We start from the raw sequence: 21,072 nt of genomic DNA, 5'->3' as shown, positions 1-21,072 counted from the left end.
ACGGTCACCCTGCTTTGGTCCAAAGTGTGTGTCGGTGCCTGATCTGGCCTCCCAGGCCTTCGAGCCTTCTGTCCACCACCCTCGGCGCTCGCAGCCCGGCCCTCACTGCTCTCAGGCGGATCAGGTGCTTGTCACTCATTCCCTCTGCCTTTTCCTCTCCATCCTCACCCCCAGCAAAGCCAAGCGATGAGTAACAGGGCCATCTTTAACCTGCATCGAATCAAAGCTTTGCTCCTCACTCCTAACGCTTGCAGAGAAGACAGGAATGACTTTGAAGCTGTCACAAAGCAACATGAGACAGAGCTCTGGAATGTTTTATAACACAACTGACGGGATGTCTTCAAAAACTCAGTGCCATTAAAAAACAAAACAAAACAAAACAAAAGGTAATGGGAAAGTTCTAGATGGAAAGGAGGCAGAAGGTCATCACCAAAGGGAACAGGTGGGAGCAGCGTGGCTCCCCATCCTGGTTGTTCACAGTATGGGAGCGTTTTGAGTATGGGCTGGGTCTCAGATGGTACTGAGGAATCGTTCCCTTTCTTAGACGTGATAATGGTGATGTGTACTCATGTAGGAAATTGTCCTCCTTTGTGGAAAGTGCACGCTGACGAAATAAGGGGACAAGAGTCATGTTGTTTGCAACCTCCTTTCAAATGAGTCCACAAAAGAAAAAAAAAGACAGACACATGCACGCGCGCGCGCACACACACACACACAGGGAGAGAAAAAGAAATGTGGCAAAATGCTAATAATAATTAACCTAGGTGATGGGTGATTATTTCCCCATTCTCCCAACTATTTTTTTTAAATATTTATTTTTGAGAGACAGAAAGGAGCGCCTGGGTGGCTCAGTCGGCTAAGCGTCCGACTTTGGCTCAGGTCATGATCTCACGGTTCATGGGTCTGAGCCCCACGTCGGGCTCTGTGCTGACAGCCAGCTCAGAGCCTGGAGCCTGTTTCGGATTCTGTGTCTCCCTCTCTCTCTGACCCTCCCCTGCTCAAGCTGCATCTCTCCCTCTCAGAAATAAATTAAAACATTTTTAAAATTTTTTTAAAAAAGAGAGAGAACAGAGAGGGGCAGTGCATGAGCAGGGGAGGGGCAGAAAGAAAGGAGGAGACACAGAATCTGAAGCAGGCTCCAGGCTCCGAGCGGTCAGCGCAGAGCCTGATGCGGGGCTCGAACTCGCAAACCACGAGACCATGACCTGAGTGAGCTGCAGTCAGACGCTTCGCCGACTGAGCCCCCCCGGTGCCTCCCAGCTGTTTCTTATGTATTGAAATCTTTCATAATAAATGGGTTGAGCAAACCTGATCTGGCTGTAGCCCCCCCACCCCCGCTGCCTCCGTGCCTGGTACAGGTGGATGGCCCCCACCCCCATGAGGCCCACAGTGACCCCCTCCTCCCTGACCTCCAATTCCCATGGCGCTTACGTCCCACAGTCTGTGTGCCACCAAGCGACTGTCAGATTACCATGAACTTGTCAGGCACTGGCTTCGTCTCCATATCTGAAAGCAGAGTGTGAGTTGCTGCTTTCCTAGATGCCCCTCAGGAGCCTGGGCCCCCCAGCGCGGCACTGGTGTCCAGAATGGGACTTGCTCCCATGTTATGCCCTTTTGATTCTCATTAGACAACCACATAAATTCAGAAATTATGGATCTCGTTTTAGACAGGGAGCACCTGATGCTCGGAGAGGCAAAAATGCTTTTCTCCAGGGCCAGCGGGGGTCAGAACGGGGTGTGGAAAGCTGGGATGGCAGACTCCCCGTCCAGCCCTCTGCCAGGCACGCTTGCTGTAGGATTTGCATGAAGTGAGGCCGTGGGCCCAGGGTTGGGGACGGCGAGGACGCCCAGCCCTTCCAAAGGCCCAGCCGAGGGGAGAGAAGGTCTTTGGAGACCCGGCCCCAGCCTGCCAGCCGGTGGGGAGAGGCCGGTGCTGAGAGCAAAGCCCTTAGAAAGACACTCTCCATTTGTCCCAGGAAGCAGGCTTCCATCATTCGAGGGCTTCCCGGGGCCCAGGCGCGGGAGACAGGCGGGTGGGAAGAACAGGCCCCAAGGCCAAGGGCTGGGCTTTGACCCCTCAGTGCAGCATCTAGTTCAGAAACGCTAGCCGGGCTGTGAGGGGCACCGGTGGCATGTATTCAAGAACACAGGTGTGCCCGGCAAGGGCCTTGACCGCCAATGCCTCTCTGTCTGTATACACCCCGAGGACGGGGGCACTGGGGAGATGGGGGAGGGAAGAGGGGGCGGAGAGCGGGACAGCACGGAAAGGAGAATGGGAAGATGGACCCAGGTACAGCCAGCACCTTTGGGCCCCCCCAGGGAAACATGAGTGCTGCGGGGAAGGCTCCAGAGAGCCCGTCAGGTTGGCTTGCCTGAATGTCGCCGACTCTGGGACTCAGCATCCCTCAGAGGCCCACCGGGCCATGGCAGACTCGGGCTGGGGGCCCTGAGGACCTGGGTGCAGGCACCATGCCTGAGCGTGCAGGGCTCTGGGGTATTCAGAAAAAGCAGGGAGTGGAGGGTAGGGGGGCTGCACAGAGCCCAGCCCTTCCTCTCCTGCCTCACTTTCTGCTGCATCAAGTGAGCCTCGAGGGGGGTGCCGGGCCTGTGATGTGCACATCATGGCGGTTTGTCATTGACTCCTCCGCATACATGGAGGTAGTGCGGATTATCAGCCTCCTTTATATAAGAGCCCACTGAGGTAGCACAGAGAGGTTAAGTGGCTTTCCCGAGTCACACAGCTAGGCAGCAACAAAGGCAGCAGTGCCTCTGGGGCTATGTAGCTCCCAGTCTGGTTCTTCTGAGCAACCTGTGAGACCCTACAGTGAAGTCTGAACCAGGGAGGAGGTTAGTGCTGGGCCGTTATCGACGGGCCTGGCTCAGCCCACCCCAGGTGCCAGGCTGTGAGCTGTGCTTGGACTGGAAAGAGAAATTGTCATCTTGCCCGCCAGACATGGGCTAGGAAGTGGCTCCCCAAGCCTTGCTTTCTGGGAGAGACTGAATTGCACACTAGCTGTCTTACCCCCACCCTGGGAGGGTGGGCCCATCATGGGGCCCAGTGCCCAGCAGGTCTCCCCATGGCATCTAGGACTCATGCGGGCTGCCCAGGAATTGCAGAGACTAGTCTTCAGTCTGGCTCAGAGGCCCTGAGTTCACCGCCTGCCATCCCAGAGCTGAGACTGTCCCCCTGGGAAGAGAGAGCCCGTGACACGTGGAGACTAGTTGCTGAGGGAGAGGTGCTGGCCGTCCAGGGATTCTGAGGAGTCCGGGGCTGTGGAATCCGAATTGAGTAGGGCCCTGAAGGCTAAGGGTGCGCCGGGCAGGGAAGAGGGGTGAGGGCGTTCCAGGCCCGGAATGCACCAGCCTGGAACGGGAAGTGGAATTTTTCTTCCGTTCTCTTTCGTGGGAACTGTGGAATCTAGAACATTCCAACAGAAGGAACAGAGCCATTGCTAGCACTCCCCTATCAGCCTGGCTTTTTGCCCAGGCTATGCTATACTTTTCATACTTTTTTTTTAATTGATTCATTATTTTTTAACTTAGCCTTATTAGCAGTAATATCTGTGAAATCATAGATTCGACATGCAAGTTATATTATTTCGAATGCAGATTAAAATAAACGCATTACGCCTAAAATTAAAAAGTTCATCTCTGTACCGTGTAAGGGGATCATGAGTGACCACCTGGGATCCCTCCCGGGCATCGCTGACATAATCCCGACACAGAGTGGAGGGGGCTTCCCCAAGGTCATGCAGTCAGGAGTGCCGACCAGGGTCCCGTCCGGGCCCCGCACGCTTGCCCGTCCAGCAGGACTGTGTCGTGAGCAGCCCTGACAAACCTGGGCAGGGACCAGAGAAGGCAGATGGAGTGGGTGGTGGCATGGGCAGAGGCTGGGAGGGAGGGGCGGCGAGCAGGGCGAAGGCCCCTTGGAGTGTGGAGTGACCTGGGCAGTGGAGAACGTAGGGGTGAGGGGCTTCAGGGAGCGGGTGGAAAGAGGATTTGTTTGCAGGTGAGGAGCCCTCCCTGAGATTCCCCTTCTTGGCTCTGCACCCCCTCCTTTAATAAAGAGACCTTTACAGCCGAGCTCCTGCTTTATTTACATCAAATGCAAAGTTTTGCTTTCAAATTCCCAGGGTTGGTGTCCTGATTCCGTGGTAGTGCTTCCTTTTGTGTTGACTTCCCTTGGAAATTTCCTGTAAGCAAATTACCCTTGCCTCTGTCTGTCCTGAGATGGGGTAGGAGACATCGGGAGAGTTGGCAAGAAGCGGGAAGCAGTGATCATGGCAAAGTCAGGCCAGAAGCATGCTCATTTACAAAGCACTGTTGAGCTCCAGCTGCATGCCGGGCCCCAGCTGGGTACTTGCATGCGGCCCGCTGCACTTGCCTGTCTGTCGAGAGCACTCCTCCTTGGGGTCCATCCGTGATGATGCGCATTTGTCAGGCTTGCGTCTAGGAGGCGCCGTCCCGTAGGGAACCCGGACTGCGTCGCGGGCGGCCCGGCACGTTCTTCTACGTACCCACTTGTGCACATCTGTGTTCTTGGCTGCTTAGCACAGGACGCGCATGCAGTCGGGGCCAACTGTTTGGTTGGCTGGAGCTTGTGTTCTCAATGGCGGGTAGAGATGGGCTGGGAGGGACGTGGATCCCGTGTCTAGAATGGCGGCTCTGGAACTTCCGTGTGTTCTCACTGGGCGTTTCCTGCAGGCGGGAGGAAAGCAGAATTAAAATGCTAATTTCTGGCCCCATCCCCCAAGTATTCGATTCAGTAGGTCTGGACTGGGACCCAGCATTTCTCAGAAATGATGTATGAGGCTCAGATGATTTTGGACCACCCACTGAGAAACCTTGCTCCAAAGGGTCGGCTGGCACAGCACAGAGTCTCAGATTGCCAGTCAGGAGACCTGTGTTCGGGGCTCTACTTATTAGCTGTGTGGCCTTGGACAAGTCACTTAACCTCTCTGTGCCTGGTGATGATGGTGATATACAGGACTAAGAGATTCCTGAGGGTGCATTTGTGGATTAGAAGCTCTAGAAGGAACCAAAGGATGGGATGGTAATGGATGGCTGTTTGTCTCCTGGCACATAAAGGGTGGCCTCTCCCCTGGCCCTCCACCTTTGTGGACACCCAGCCTCCTCTGTCTGCACCTCCCATACTGAGTTGAGCACCGCCTCTGACATGCAGATGGCAGCCGGTGTGTGTGGCCGGGTGGATGGTCTGCTCACATGCCACAACCCTCGAAAGTGAATGGACCTTACTTACATCTTTTCTGGAAGGTGGGATGGGAGTGTGTAAAAAGACAAGAAATGCGTGATGCCCTTGCTCCTCCTGTCTCTGTTCTCCTAAGACTTTGCTATGAGACTAAGTCCTCTAGCACAGAGCGGGACACACAGGGGACCCTGCATCCCGGGACACTCCTTCCCTTCTCTCCGCTCCCCTCCACCCAGTGCCCAGCCCAGGCCTTTCCGGAAGCAGTGGCCTGCCTGACCCATGTCTCTCCTGGCCCCTCACAGATGTCCTGGCGTCCACAGTACCGCAGCTCCAAGTTCCGGAACGTCTACGGGAAGGTGGCCAATCGGGAGCACTGCTTCGATGGTATCCCCATCACCAAGAATGTGCACGATAACCACTTCTGCGCTGTCAACGCCCGCTTCCTGGCCATCGTCACCGAGAGTGCAGGAGGTGGCTCCTTCCTGGTCATCCCCCTGGAGCAGGTAAGGGCCCGCACCTCCCGAACGCTGGCTGTAGCCCAGAGCAGGGGGAAGCCCTTCTTGGTCACTGCTGAGCCTGCTGCCTCCATTTCCCTCTGCACCACCAGCCCCCTGCCCGCCCTGTTACTTCCTCGTAACATATCAGGTGCTGTGCCCTCCCCAGGGTTTTCCTGAGGTTCATCAGAATGAGTCAGGCCAGGATCTAGGAGACTTGAGATCTGTTCCCAAAACTCCCCCCAAAGATTGCTTCCCTGAAGCACTTGGACAAGTCCCTTCCCTTTGGATGCTTGGGGGTCCCATTAGCACCCGGGGTCGGAACATCTGATCTCCGGCTGATCTCCAAGACCAGGTCCAGCTCTGCCATTGCATGTCCTGGATGTCCTTGTGGTTTGGAGCTGGACGGGAGGAGGGCCCAGCCACAGGCACACCCGCTGCTGCAAGAATGACACGCTCCTTAAAAAAAAAAAAAAAAAAAAAAAAGTTCCGAACTCTCTGCTGAGAGGCTGGAAATAATGTTTCTTCTCCCTCATCCCTGCTTCCCGTCTAAAGGTTTCCCTCCTTCTGCGGCTGCTTTTGTGAATATAGCAAATTAAATCTGCAAAACCTAGATCATGAAATTTTGAAGCTCTCCGTTCAGGAGGAGTCGCTGGAGGCCCGTGGGAGGTCACGCGCCGCGGGGAAAGTGCTCGCTGTCAGTCTCGCTTGTTTATGGCTGAGCTCTCCCTTCCCGGCCTGACTCATCTCTACTCCCACCCTCCACCAAACCACCCAGGGGAGGAGGAGGTATATGCGGAAGGAAGCCTCGGTTCTCAAAATCCGCTGTCAGCTGGTGGTGGTGGATGGATTTTTCCAGTCTCTCCTATCCATGGGCCCAGATTTGGGAAAGCCTTGGGCCATATCTTCCCCCCACTAAAGGGGGCAGCCACAGTGACACCTGAGGACAGAGCCCTATGCACAGAGAGGCCCAAGGCGCCATGGCCCTGGTGGCAGGAGATCCGGGTTCTAGGGGGCTCCGCCACTTGCCAGCCATGTGATTCAGATGTCACTTAACCTTGCTGTGCCTCATCTAGCCCTTACGGGAACAGGGATGCTGAATTCTCCTCCGTCCACATGTGTGACGCTGGCATGGAGTGGGACGGTAGATATGGAAGCTCCTTGTGGGCCACATAGCATGGGAAAGGTGTTTGGGGAGTTTCCTGGGAAAATCGTTAGCTCTGCACACGGACTTTGCCCACCGATGCCCACAGCAGCTCTGACGCCGTCGGAAGGATTCTGAAGCGTTGCTTGTCTCCCCTCTCGGACCAGATGGGCTCAGATACCTGTCTGCTTCCGGGACCAGCTAAGCTCCAGCCGAAGCAGGACCCCAACCACGTTTGGGTTGGTCCCTACTGGGGCCCAAGCCCGTTGCCAGCACCCTGCGGTACTCCACGGTACTGGCTTGCAAAGGGCAATAAATAGTGCCTCACATTGTAACAGAAATTAATTCCAGATGTGTTAAAGATCTAACCGTTAAAAGAAAAGAGGAGAGAAGGGAGAAAAGGAAAGAAAAAGCTGCAGGTATGTTACAGGAAAATGGAGAGTATTTTTATTATTTTTTTAATGTTTATTTATTTTTTTTTTTGAGAGAGAGAGAGTGCAAGCAGGGGAGGGGCAGAGAGAGAGGGAGACACAGAATCCGAAGCAGGCTCCAGGCTCTGCACTGTCAGCACAGAACCCGACGCGGGGCTCGAACCCACAAGTGAGTTAGTGATCTGAGCCGAAGTCTGATGCTTTAACTGACTGAGCCACCTAGGTGCCCCGGAGAGTATTTTTTTAAATCATGCAATAAGGAAAGGCTTTCTAAGCAAGACAAGAATCCCCAAACCATAAAGGAATGATGAATAGATTGGAACAAAAAAAAATTTTTAAGGTAAAGTTTTCTGTACTACCATGAGGCAGCTAAGGAAATTTTAAGGCAAGCCATGTCACTGACATAATACTGGCACTCTAACAGACAGCAGATCCACGTCCAGAAGAGAGGGTTCCAGAAAAACCAATAAGAAAAAGAACCCAGTGGAAAATAGGCAAACGATATGAAAAAGCAGTTCACAGAAGATGAAAATAACTCTTTTAACCTACTAAAATAGGAAAGATATAAAAGCATAATTATCTCTGGTGTTTCAAGGATGTGACAGAGCACATTCTTGGTGCACTTGATGTGTTTACGTCAAATTTACAGGTAGCTTGGCAATAACTATTAGCATGTAAACACACACATCCACTGGCCCAGCAATTTCACTTCAAGGAATTCATCCAACAGAAATAGTCTCAAATATTAAAAAAAAAAAAAATGTTTGCAACGTTCTTTAGTACTCGATCTTTTTTACAATTTTTTTTAATTTCCTACAGAGAGAACATTCTCAAATTCATATAATTCATAATTTCAGCTTTATTTGTTCACGTTCTGTGATACATGGTGTTTAAGTTGACTGATAATGGACTCACAGTGACGGCTCACTTTACCAGTTGGCTTCTGTTGTTTTGTCTCATTTCAGTAAGTTTTCACTTTACAGAAGTTTATGCTGGTTCATGCCGCACTTTTATAATAGTGAAAATTGGAAGCAGGCTGCGGGTCTATCAATAAGGAAATGTGTGAATGAATTAGGGGCCATCCACATGAAGGGAAGCTATGCAGCTACCAAAACTGATGATGTAGAGGTGCCTGGGGAGCTCAGTCAGCGAAGCATCTGACTCTTGATTTCAGCTCAGATCATGATCTTGCTGTTCGTGAGTTTGAGCCCTGCATTGGGCTCTGTGCTGACAGCGCAGAACGTGCATGGGATTCTGTCTCCTGTCTCCCTCTCTCTCTACCCCTCCCCTGCTTGCTCTGTCTCTCTCTCTCTCAAAAGCAAATAAACACTTAAAAAAAAAAAACTGATGATGTAGAACAGTTGCTGCCAAGTGCTCAGTTCAGAATCACTTACACTTTTTTAAAGTATCGAGGACGCCAAAGAGCTTTTACTTAGATGGGCTCTATCAATATTTGGCATATTCAAGATAAAAATGAAGGGATTTCAAAAATAGATATTTGTTAATTCATTTTTAATTTTTTTCAATGTTTATTTATTTCTGAGAGAGAGAGACAGAGGCAGAGCGCGAGCAGGGAAGGGACAGACAGAGAGGGAGACACAGAATCTGAAGCAGGCTCCAGGCTCTGAGCTGTCAGCACAGAGCCTGACACAGGCTCAAACCCACAAAGCATGAGATCATGTCCTGAGCCAAAGTCAGCCTCTTAACTGACTGAGTTATTTAAAATAATATCAGTAAGGGGCGCCTGGGTGGCTCAGGCAGTTAAGCATCCAACTTCAGCTCAGGCCATGATCTCACCATTCATGAGTTCAAGCCCTGCATCAGGCTCTGTGCTGACAGCCTGCTCTGGATTCTGTTTCTTCTCTTTCTGCACCACCCCCATCCCCACCCCCTGCCACTGACAGTCTGTCTTTCTCTCCTTTAAAAATAAATTTTAAGAAAAACATTAAAATTTTTTTAAATAACATTGAAGAACCCATTTCACATTCTCCCAAGAAACATATTTTTATGAAAAATAGCTATTTTCCAAAACAAAAAGCTAATAATAAATTTGTCTAGCTTCATAGAAGATTTGCATGTTATATATGTATTTATATTAGAAGATTTCCATATCTGCTCCTGCATTCAGCCTGTTTCAATACCTTGCACGTAGCCTCTGGAAAACTCCGCTGTATACGTCTGAGAGAATAGCAGTGAATACGGCACATCTTGTCCTAGTATTATTATGAAAATAGTTTCAACCCATCAGAATCCCTGAAAGTCTTGGGAATCCCCTGGGCATCCCCAGAACACACTCTGAGAACCGCTGATTCTCAAAGAGAGCATTTCATGCAAGAAAATCTCATGACCAACTGCGAAGTGAAACAAAAAGGTGAAATATCACTAATCTCATTAGAAAATTTCTATCCATCTGTCTACCTCGCCGGAAAAAACCGAAAGCATACACACCTAACGTTAATAGGGGTTCTTTCTGAGTATTAGGATCTCGAATGTTCTTTCATTTCCTTCTTCCTTACCCATCGCTTCTAAATTTTTTTTTTTTTAGGTGAACACTTAGTGCGTTGTATTTTAGAGAAAAAAGTAAATAAAAGCAATTGGTGGATGGGAAGAGGTTTCAGAGGCGGTGGAGAGGAGCTCCGTTCAGCCCTCTGTTACGTCTGCTGCAAATGTTGTCTTCCAGACATGCCTGTAGCTTGCTGGAGAAAATGCTAGGGAGGCGGAAGTATTTGCAGTGAGGCCGAGGGGTGTCAGTGAGGGGTGGGTGGCTGTGGCCACTCTTTGATCTAGGAGGTTCCCTTAGCCTGAGGCAGGGCCGAGTGAGACTGTGTGGAGCAGTGTCCCACACCCAGAGAGGAGCTCCGTAGGCATCAGGGCAAGCGTGTCCTGTCCTCTGCTTCATAGGCCAAGGCAGCCAGCCTCCTGCCCACCGTGGTCACGCTGAGCTCGCAGGCCTGGCCCGGCTGGTCTGGGGACAGGGCTGACGAACTATAACCATAATGCCAGGTTCAGAACCCTCTCATTACCTGTCAGCAGTTGAGAAGAGCTGTTCTACGTTGGTCGACTTTTCTAGAAAGAAGGTTCTATTATTTTAGCGCCAAGGTTCGCCCCCCCCAACCCCCAGTTTGACAGAGCTCTCTCTACAGTTTCCTGTGTTTTCCAGTAGAAACAATAAAAAGATTTTGGCCCTTTCTCAGTGGGTCCTCATTATTGCTTTGAGCGTCAGTTATGAGCTGTGGACTCATGAGGGCACGCTTTTGTCCCTACCAGACTGGCTCCAGGCTCTTCCCCCCCCCCGCCTCCCCCCTCCAGTAACCGGAAGGCCACAGAACATTGTCTGCTTTTGTAGTTCTTTTCTGATCCCCCCCCCCCATCTATATCAAGTGTCCCTCCCATTCCTTTCTTGCCTTTCTGAGAGGTTCAGGCCCAATGAGAATAGCACAAGCCCGGGACTCGCAAATCCCTGTCCCCTCAGACCTTCTGAGAGAGACCCCAGCTCCCCAGGGAGCTTCTCTCCCTTTGTTCAGTTTCCCCCAAAGCCTGCTTGCCTAAGAGTTCAATATTTGTGACCGAAAACTCCTGCAGGGCAAGAAGCGTGACCACACAGCAGCGCGGCCCACGCCTTGCCCTTGCACACGGCACTCTAGTCCAACACAGTCGGAAAATCGGTCCCCTTGGGTGGCGGGCGGAGCCGCCCGCATTGGCCTAGGGTTGGTCAGCGCAGGAGGGGACCCGAAACCAGCCTCCCGGCCTCTGAATCCAGCCCCTGCCGGGGACGCTGGGGAGCAGCTGAGTTGCGGCCGGCACATCTAGAAGAAGCGCGTTTGCCTTCCCCGGGGCTCTTGTTCAGGCTGCTGCTGTGAAGGCCCAAGCCTGTTTTTCTCCCTGGTTATCATTCTGCCGCCAGCTCTGTCCTCTCTGGAGTGGAATGTTAAGCTGCAGATGGGGGGCGGGGGGGCAGTCAGCACCCTGATTGCCTGGCACAGCTGCAGGGGCCTTATGAATATTCCAGAGACCAGGCACTGTGCCCAGCGGCCTGATTACCCACTTGCCCCCCCCCCCCCAGGTACACACACCACCCCTTTCCTGCTGATCCTCCCAGTCCTGGCTGCAGGAAGGCCAAGCTGGAAGCAGAGGGTTTTTTCTAGCCGGCTCCCTGGTAGCCTGAATGACAGCTGGTAGAAAGGAAGGAAACCTGGCCCGGACGTCAGGGGTCTGCAGCTCCCCGTAACCCAGCGCCTCTCAGTCCCGGCCGCGCATGAGCATCACCTGGGCAGGTTTGGAGACTCTAACATAACCTCTGCCTTTTGAATCTCACCTCAAGTCCCATGATAAAGTTAGGGTTATTCTCCCCATTTTAAAGATGAAGAAGCAGAGGCTTCATCTTTTGAAGTGACCCCTTCAAGACTGCATGGCACGCGAGTGGCTCTCCCAGCCGCCCACCTTACAAAGGGTTAGGCAGAGGTGCCTCGTACAGTTGCTACCTTTGTTTGAATGTCTCCAAGGCTGCCCTTGGACATGAACTCAGCGAGTATTTTAGGAGCTCCTCTGATTTGCCAATACCTTTTGTCCATCCCTGCTGGAAGCCAGGAGAGCAGATATTTCCTAGACTCTGTGGGATGCTTCCTGTCTGAAGGACTGAAGCAACAGTGTCCGTCGGCAGGAAGAGATGGAGAGAGGTGTCCTAGAGCAGGAATCCAGACAGGACACTGTCGCTCCTTCAGGCAGTGGGCTCGGACTGAGCACCCAACCCCATGCCGGGCGCTGGGGTCCCGAGTTACATCCATTCTGGTCTCTGAGAGGCTCAGGGGGCATCCACTGGGGAACCAGGCAGGTGGGAGTTTCCTAAGAAGGTCCTGCCCACCTATGTCTTGCCTGGGAACCAACTCCGTGGTGCGTGGAGGAAGCTATTGAACATGCCCATCTTAACTGCCCCCTGCCAGCCATTCGCAATAGTTGGGCATTATTCTCCAGAAACTGGGGCCCTGGTTTATGTTCAGATTTAGCTGCATAGAATGAAGATAACTGGATTCTGGGAGTGGGATGCTAGGCTTGGTCTCTAGATGGGGGTCACTTCTACCTCCTTGTGCAAGCCCTGAGCATCCTCCGCCCCCCATGCCTGCTGAGTCTCGGTGACCTGGTGGCAAATCATTTCCCCCTTGGACTTGGGTCTGGGGTGTTGCATTCTCCACCCCCTATCCAATCAGTGTGACCTCTCTTGCTTTTTGTCATGTCTTTGGTGTTCAAGGGTAGGGGGTCTGACCAGAGCTAAGCAATTGCTCCCCATCTCCCCAGCCCCCAAGGGTGAATGGTGGAGGTGGGCTTGAGCAGGAAGGGTAGCAAAACTCCACAAGGCGTCTCAGGGAAGAGAGCAGAGCCTGGAGCAGAAGAGCAATACAGGAGGGGCGGCTAAGCCATTAGGCTCTAGAAGCAGACAGACCTTACTTCAATCTCTGCCTTGCCACTTAGTTGCTGTGTGAACTTAGGTGAGTCACTTGACCTTCCCGTGCCTTAGTTTTCCCTTCTGCAAGATGATGAGCTTAGCCCACGTGCTTTCTCCACTTCAGTTTAGCTGTCACATTCTCTTCCCTTCTAACACCGTTTTGTTCAAATATGTCCTCACCGGTGTGCTGCTGGTAGGCACTGTGCAAAATACAAGAATAGCTCCTCCTCATTCCACAAGGCCCAACTCAAATGAGCCAGTTCCATGAAGCTTTCTCCATCCCATAACGCCAGAGGCATTCTGTGACCATCGCTATTAGAGTACTTTCTAGATGCTTCATTATTTTCTAAATGGTTAGTGTATCCATCTATTTTTCCATCTCCACCCATCCATCCATCCACCCATCCACCCACCTACCCACGCACCCAGCCACCCAGCCACCCAGCCATCCATTCACCCACCTACCTACTCATCCATCCATCCATCCTTCCATCCATCCATCCATCTATCCATCCAGCCACACACCCACCCAGCCACCCAGCCAACCACCCATGCATCCATCCATTCATCTACCCACTCACCCATCCATCCACCCATCCATCCATCCATTCATTCAACCATCTACCTATCCATTCAACAAATGTTTATTGAGCACCCACTATGTTTCACTCACAGCTCCAAGACCAAGGATACAGCAGGAAACAAGACCAAGTGCTTGTCAGCATAGAGTTTGCAGTTCAGGTAGTTGCTAGGTTGGACTGAGAGCCCTAAGGGTGGGGAATGTGCCTAACTTGAACAGGGCTGCACACAGTTGGTGCTCAGCTAGGGGGCATTGGGCTGACCCAAGGCCAGCTCCAGAGGCTCCCATGCCCCAGCTGGGGTTTTCTCTTTGCCGGTCCGGGGAACCCCTCTCTGCAGGCTCTAGGGACGAGGTGGTGCCCTGAATGGGCCTCACAGCCTGAAGGGAGCTGCCCCTCCCCTTAAAGCCTTTAGAACAATATTACTGACCCAGCTGCTCTGATCTGGAACAAACCCCAGAGGTTGGCAGACCGGTTAGCTCCATGACTCACAGTACGTTTGAGGCCTAATAATAAAAGAAGGGTGAGAAATAAGTGCCCAGCCCAGTACTGAAGACTAATAAAATCAGATTTTCTGCTCACCCAAAGCCTTTGCTTCCATTCCAGATATCGGGAACACTCCCTCCTTATCACTCCCCACATCTGCGCCTAGCGGGCTCCCGTGGAAAAGCCTCAAATCTCCATCAGTGCTCCCTCCCCTCTGCAGACAGGTCTCCCCCTCTCCACGGGAATTCAGAGGGCCTTTTCCAAATCCATTTTTCAGATCTTTCCTCAATCGTTCTTTGTTCTCGTAGCTGCCTTCCGCTTGGTGCAATTTGCATTTCAAAGCCTGTGACAGCCTGAACGTACAGTAAGTGGCTTTGGGGAAAGGGTGGGGGGAGAACTGTGCTCCGAGAGAGAAGTCACAACTTGATTGCATTTGTCTCAGGGCCGAGATTGACAGGCTTGCTTTGTGGTTTTCCCTTTTTTGGAAGAATGACGGCTTATTTTTCAGAAAAGTGAAGGCAAGCTCTTAGGCAGACACGGAAGTATTGGTCCCTTCTTTTAGTTCACAGTCATGGGCCGGGACCCCCAGGATTTGGGGTACAGGGCGCCAGGGAGGCAGCCGGACTGGTGGATATCCTGAGAGGTCGAAGAATCCCACCCCTCTCTGCCTTGGGTCAGGGCCTCTGCTGAGCTGTCTCCCTGACTTCATTTCTAGCAGAGCCACCAAGGTCAGAAATAATAGGGCCTGGTTCATTAGGACTTTGTGAACTTGGGCCATGGGCCCCACTCCCCCAGAGGCACCGACCTGGACCCCAGACCACTTTGCCAGATAGCTGGGTCTGCTCCCCACTTTCCTTCTCAGGCCTGGAGCCTCCCGCACCTTTAGAACTCAGAGCTCCATCCCTTAGCCATGAAACCAAGGGCAATACCCTCTCTGTTTCTCATTTTCTCTATTTGTGAGAATACTCAGACTTACTTCTCGCGGCGCCACGATGGTGAGATAACATGCTAGATGAAGCACTCAGCACGTAGCGTAGCCCGGCACACTGTGTGCTCCCTAAGTAGGAGCTTGGTGAGGACAAGGACATTTGCCCACTCCTTCCCCTTCCTTGATTCCTCTGGGCCCAGAAATAGCCCGTGGGCTCCCTAGCCTGCAGCCAGCGAGGAGGCACTCTCTGGTTCACACCGTCACTGAGCACGGTGGAGAGGAAAGCACTCACATCCCAGTCATTTGTGTCTGAAAGGGAATGGGGATGGGGGGGCACACTGGCGCGACCGAGGGGTCTGAACAATGACGGGGACCTGGGGAGGGGTCTGGGCTCACTTCAGCCTGCCTGCTCCGTCCCTGCCTTCATGCCAGTCGGCCTGCTTATCGGAGCCCACCTGTCTGCCGGGGTTAAATGAGATGAGGTATGTGAAGGCTCACCATGGCGGCTGGCGGCTGGTATACAGCAAGAGCTCAATACACCGCGTCTATTGTAACTACTTCAAGATGTTCAAGATGTGATATGCTTCATTTCACATCACGGGGAGAAGAGGTGCTGGGGTTCGGGACAGGGGGCTCTCTGGAGTCTGGCTGGCTCAGATCCGAGGCACAGGACGGCTGGGTGGGTACGAGTGTGAGATTCTGTGCTGAGCCGGCCTGAGGCCTCTCAGCCCTCGCCCCTCCTTCCCCTCCCTCCCAGGCCCCCCAGCTCCAGCCTCAGGGCGACACATTATCAGAGCACAGGAGCCTTGGGGGATCACATGTTCTCAGCACCTCGCTGTACCCAAGAGAAATCCTGACCCCAAAGAGAAGGGTCTTCCCGGGGTTGCAGGCTGTGCCCAGACGCCCTTGGGGTCCTTGCCCTCAGCCACTGGCCAGAGTCCCACATCAGTCCACAGACTCCGGACCCTTCAGGGAGCAAAAGTGATATAGGGTACAGGAGGGGCGTGGTAGTGAGTGGAACGAAGGTGGCCCAGCTTGAAACACGGCGTCTCTCTGGGGGCCGTGAGCCATGAGGCCTTGGCCAAGCCCCCTACTAACTGGCCCTTCTCATGGCAGCTTCCAGAACAATGAGGGTGTGTTTACCTTGCCTGAGAAACTTCAAGCCCGATTTTTAGGCTTAAGGGAAGTTTCCATTTGAGGATGGACTTCCTGAAGTCCCTGCCCCCACCTCCATCCCAAGGCTCTTAAAGGGTCAGGTGACCTTACGGTGGTGCGGTGGTACAGTGGTGCAGCAATAAGTCTCAGCACTCAGCCTCTTAAAAGGAGAGGTGGCTTTGTGACATCTGCATCCCATGGTGCTAGCCTGTCCTCCCCACTTTCCATTCCACTCAGCCAAGACCTTGATTTTAGTTGCTAAGCAACCTATGCCTAAGTTTCCAAGTGGGTCATATGTCAGGTGAATGTGGGAGGGGGGCAGGTGAGGATGGCCGCGCTTAGAACCCTGCATTTTATAGATGGAGACACAGAAGCCCAGAGAGGGCAAGGGACTTGGTCAAGGCTGCACAGCTCTTTGGTGCCCCACGTGTCGGACGATCAGCTGGGGGCGGCAAATCGTTCAGAACTTCATTTCCTCACTGCTCCCCACCCCTCACCAAGAGAAGCACCTTGAGGGACTTTCTTCGAGAAGCTTCCATCTACCCAGACAGGGAGGCAGAATGCCCCGTGATGAGGCATGAAGGCTCTGACGTCGCTGGGCCTGGATTCCAATCCCGATTCCACCATCTACTAGCCGTGGGCTTTGGGCAGGTTACCCCATCTGAGGATTCAGTGATGTGTCCCTTCAAGCCTCAGAGGGTGCCTGGTACAGCCGCGTCCGTGCCCTCCCCTCCAGTTTACTCCTTGATTTCGAGAGACTTCAGCCCCAATCTTAGTCTTCTGAGGTAACAGATATGGCACAAGAGTTTTCAAACCTTGGTTCTTAACTCTGGAACATTCTATGCAAATAAAACAGGTTCTTAACGGTAAGGCGGGGGGCAATCGGGAGAAGCCTATGGACCCCTTCAGAGAATAACATTTTTAATCACGCAAAATAGGATTAGAAAAGAAACCAAGAGTATTGAAATACAGTTACCAAAATGTATGCCAGAGCTGTGATGTAGTAGGATCTGTGCTTATATTAACGCATTAAATAACATGGTCAAGGGGAGGGTCTAGTAAGCACTGTAATTTTAGAGCAGCGCTGAGGGTAGACATTATGTGGGGACGGAAGGAACAGAAGGTGACGTGATCTGAAAGCACCTGCGCTTCCTGATGAAAAAGTTACAGGTTCGGCTCTTTCTTCTGGGGTTTGTTAGCTACATTTATAAACAAAGGAAATCACAAATTGCCGTCTGAAGCTGGTGGCTTTTCTCTCCTATCCAAGCTCACAGACCTACAGGGTCTGTGGACCCAGATAAAGACCCCCCGAGATAAAGTCACAGGTGAAAGATCGTCGTATGAAATCAGGACAAGTAGAATGAATGGCTCCGGCAAAGGCTTGATGGGGGTGGGGTCCAAATGGACCTGCCTGAGCCCCCCTCCCCCCTAAACCTTGCCTTGCATTGCTGGCAGCGAGAAAGCCCGACTTCTCCGCCTGGTTCCCGGTGAGCTTGGACAAGTCCCTTTGTGTTCCTGGGCCTCAGTTTCCCCGTCTGTAAAATGAGACGTTGGACCCATTGTTCTCTACGGACCAGCCCCGTCTCCGGGGAGGCGCGCTTCTCCTCCCGCTGCTCCGGCCGCCCCCACCCGCAGAGACAAAGGCCCCAGAAAGTGTGGGTCTGCAGGAGCCCCGGACCAGAGAGAGGGAACAGCTGTGGCCAGGCTGGCCAGCACCCAATTGTTTTAAGGCAGGAGGAGGAGGAGCTGCGTGGTGCTCTCCAAAGCGACAGCTGGGTGAGCCTGGCTGGGGGCCTCGTCCTCGCCTGCCATCTGTGCCTCCTTCCTGCAGTCCGCCAGCGGGGGGCGGGGCGGGTGGGGGGTGCGGATGATGGGGCCCGAGGCCAGGCAGCAACCTGGCCGAGAGGGGGAGGGGCCGCCGTCGCTTACTCTCAGGCGCTTAACACTTTCCACCCTCCTTTTTCCTGGTTGGCACGGGTGTTCTGGGAAGGGGAAGGTGCCCAGCCCTGGGGCCAGTTAGGGTACTGCATGGCTGTGTGACCTCTGACAAGTTCCTTAACCTCTCTGAGCCTCACTTTCCTTCTTTATCCAACAGATAACATTCCTAAAATCATTCCTTGGTATTTAAATGAGATTTAAATGATACGGGGTAGCTGAAATAGCCCCCAGCCATGCACCCAACAGTGCTGACAGAGATAGCACTGTGGGCTCAGTACTATAGGCCACCCAGAGAATGAGAGTGCTTGCCCCTGAAAACAGGGAGGGCGCCTGCTGGCTGGAAGGCAGCCTTGAGGCCAGGATGGGGCATTGGGCAAAGATCTATAGAACACTCTAGACCCCTAGGCATCAGCCTCCTCTGGCTCCTCCCCTTCGCTTCAGCTCTTCCCCTCCGCCCCCCCTCCCCCACCACCCTCACTACCTGCAGACAGAAAGTCTTACCCCTTTAGAATAAATCAGTGTTTATTTTCCGGTGTAAAACCTTCACAGAGTTTAAAGTTCAAAAGCGCACAGAGGAGGGCACTTGGGATGAGCGCTGCGTGTCGTATGGAAACCAACCTGACAATAAATTATATTTTTTAAAAAACAAAACCTTCAAAAGCAATCGAAGGACGTAGAGCGAAAAGTCTGTCTCACTCCAGGCTTCTGGTGATTCCATTCTTTTGCCAGGAGGCAACTAGTGTAATAGTCCTTCTGGGGTCTTTCCCGAATAAATGCCCAGAGACTGACTTGATGGTTCAAGAGGTATGTGATTTCTCCCAAGAAACGCATGCATGCACACGCACTCGCGCGCACACACCCGAGAATTTCTTCCTGGCAGAGTTTGACAGGGCACAGAAAGCAAGAACTTATAAAAACAACTGACAAATTTGGACTTTATCAAAATGAAAACCTTTTGCTCATCAAAAGGTACCATTAAGAAAGTGAAAAGGCAGGGGCACCATGGTGGCTCAGTTGGTTAAGGGTCGGACTTTGTGGCTCAGGTCATGATCTCACAGTTTGTGGGTTCAAGCCCTTCTGCATTGACAGTGTGAAGCCTGCTTTGAATTCTCTGTCTCCCTCTCTCTCTAACCCTCTGCCGCGTGCTCTCTCTAATAAATACATAAACATTTAAATAAATAAAAAAAATAGGGGCTCCTAGGTGGCTCAGTTGGTTGAGCATCCGACTTCAGCTCAGGTCACGATCTCACAGGTTGTGCGTTCGAGCCCCACATTGGACTCTGTGCAGACAGCTCAGAGCCTGGAGCCTGCTTTGGATTCTGTGTCTCCTCTCTCTACCTTCCCCCTGCCTGTTCTCTCTCTCTCTCTTTCAAAAATAAAAAAAAATATTTTAAAAATTAAAAAAAAATACATTGAGCAGAAAAAGCCACACACAAAATAGTACACATCATATGATTCTACCCATTGGAAGTTCAGGACTGGGTGAATATTATTTACGCTGATGAAAGTGAGAATAGTAGTTGCATTTTGTGTTGGCATGAAAAGAACTTTTAGGATGATGGACATGTTCTAGATCTTGATTGCAGTGGTAGTTACACGAGTGTATACACATATAGAAATTCAATGAGCTGTATAGAGAAAGTCTCTGCATTTTATGGCATAGAAATATTCCTTAGTTTAAAATGTTAGAGGGAAAGGGTATGTCCTTTTGAAAAGTTGATAGGTATTGGCACGATTGTCTTCCATTGAGGTTGTAACAATTTACATCCTCACCAGCAAAGTGTGAGGGTGCCTCTTTCCTTGGAGGTTTGGCACACTTTTCAAGTTTTTGCTAAGGTGATGTGTGGGAAACTTGCTCAGAGTGATTTCAAGTAGCATTTCTATTAAGAACAAAGTCGAACTATCTTTCTATGTTTAAAACCTGTCTGCATTTGCTTTTTGTGGGAATTGTCCATCCATTTCCTTCATCTGGTTTTCTAAAAGGTCATTGATTCTTTTATTGATTAGGTTATTTGTGTATTAGGGAAATTGGCCCTTTTGGGGGATAGGAGTTGCAACTATACCTTTCAAATGGTATTTCTTCAATGCAGGCTTCTTCTCTTCAATCTCCAGAAGTCTGATTTGCCAGCCTCTCCTTTTATGGCTTCAGGATCTTGGGCCATGGTTGGAAATGCCTTCCATTCTCCAGGGTTATACAGTAGTTTCCCACCATGCCTCCCAGGACTTTCCTAATTTCATCTTTATATTTAAATCTTTGATATATTTAAATTTACCTTGGCGTGGGAGCATCTGGGTGGCTCAGTAACTTAAGTGGCTGACTCTTGATCTCACGGTTCATGGGATCAAGCCCCATGTTGGGCTCTGCCCTAACAGCATGGAGCCTACTTGGGATTGATTCTCTCTCTCTCTCTGCCCCTCCCCTGCTCATGCTCTCTCTCTCCCTCTCAAAATAAATAAGCCTTTAAAAATAATAAATTTGGGGCGCCTGGGCGGCTTAGTCGGTTCAGCGTCCGACTTTCGCTTAGGTCATGATCTCGCGGTTCGTGGGTTCGGGCCCCGCGTCGGGCTCTGTGCTGACTGCCAGCTCAGAGCCTGGAGCCTATTTCAGAGTCTGTATCTCCCTCTCTCTCTGACCCTCCCCTGCTCACGCTGTCTCTCTCTCTCTCTCTCTCTCTCTCTCCTAGAAATAAATAAAAATATTTAAAAAAATAAAAATAAAAATAATAAATTTGCCTCATTTATAAAGTATAAGTTATAGATTCATCTTAATTTTTCACCCACATGGCTATCTAGTTGTCTTAATACTACTTAGTGAGTCTTCTGTATTTCAGATCATCTGATTTGAGTCTTTGCTTCATTCTACATTTCTGTATATATTTGGGTTTATTGATGGACCATCCAATCTTTCCCACTGATCTCTGTTTCATGTACCCGTACCACAATGCTATGTTACTAAAGCTTTATAATGTGTTTTAATATCTGTAAGGCCAGCCATCACTCATTGGTGTCTTTTCTCAAATGTTATCTGCCTCTTCTTGCCTTGTTATTTTAGTGTTTAATTTTAAAATCTGCTTATGTACATTCAAAAAGAAACCCTGTCGCTTTTATTAGGATTGTGTTAAATGCATAGGATGAAGTAAAGAGAGTGGGTAACCTTCCGATGTTGAGTCTGTGATTGTAGTTTGCTCAGTCTGGTCCTTTGGGTCCTTTTGGAGTAAGTTAAAAATTTTCTTCAGATACATCTATGCATTTCTTGTTGTCTGTATTTA

The 21,072-nt window shown here is 51.3% G+C and overlaps 1 protein-coding gene across 1 annotated transcript in view; it reads left to right on the top strand.

Moving 5' to 3' along the window:
* Positions 1-21,072, top strand: part of CORO2B (coronin 2B) — a 128,141-nt gene that overhangs the window by 60,124 nt on the left and 46,945 nt on the right. The window contains exon 2 of the mRNA XM_039219240.1: positions 5,512-5,712. Within this exon, the coding sequence (XP_039075171.1) occupies positions 5,512-5,712 (201 nt within the window). The remainder of the gene's footprint in view (positions 1-5,511; positions 5,713-21,072) is intronic.

This window comes from Hyaena hyaena, unplaced genomic scaffold (assembly GCF_003009895.1).
Source record: "Hyaena hyaena isolate Hyena2069 unplaced genomic scaffold, ASM300989v1 scaffold_15, whole genome shotgun sequence".
Taxonomy (NCBI): domain Eukaryota; kingdom Metazoa; phylum Chordata; class Mammalia; order Carnivora; family Hyaenidae; genus Hyaena; species Hyaena hyaena.
The sequence above is the reverse complement of the archived record's forward strand: the minus strand, read 5'-3'. Positions and strand labels throughout refer to the sequence as shown.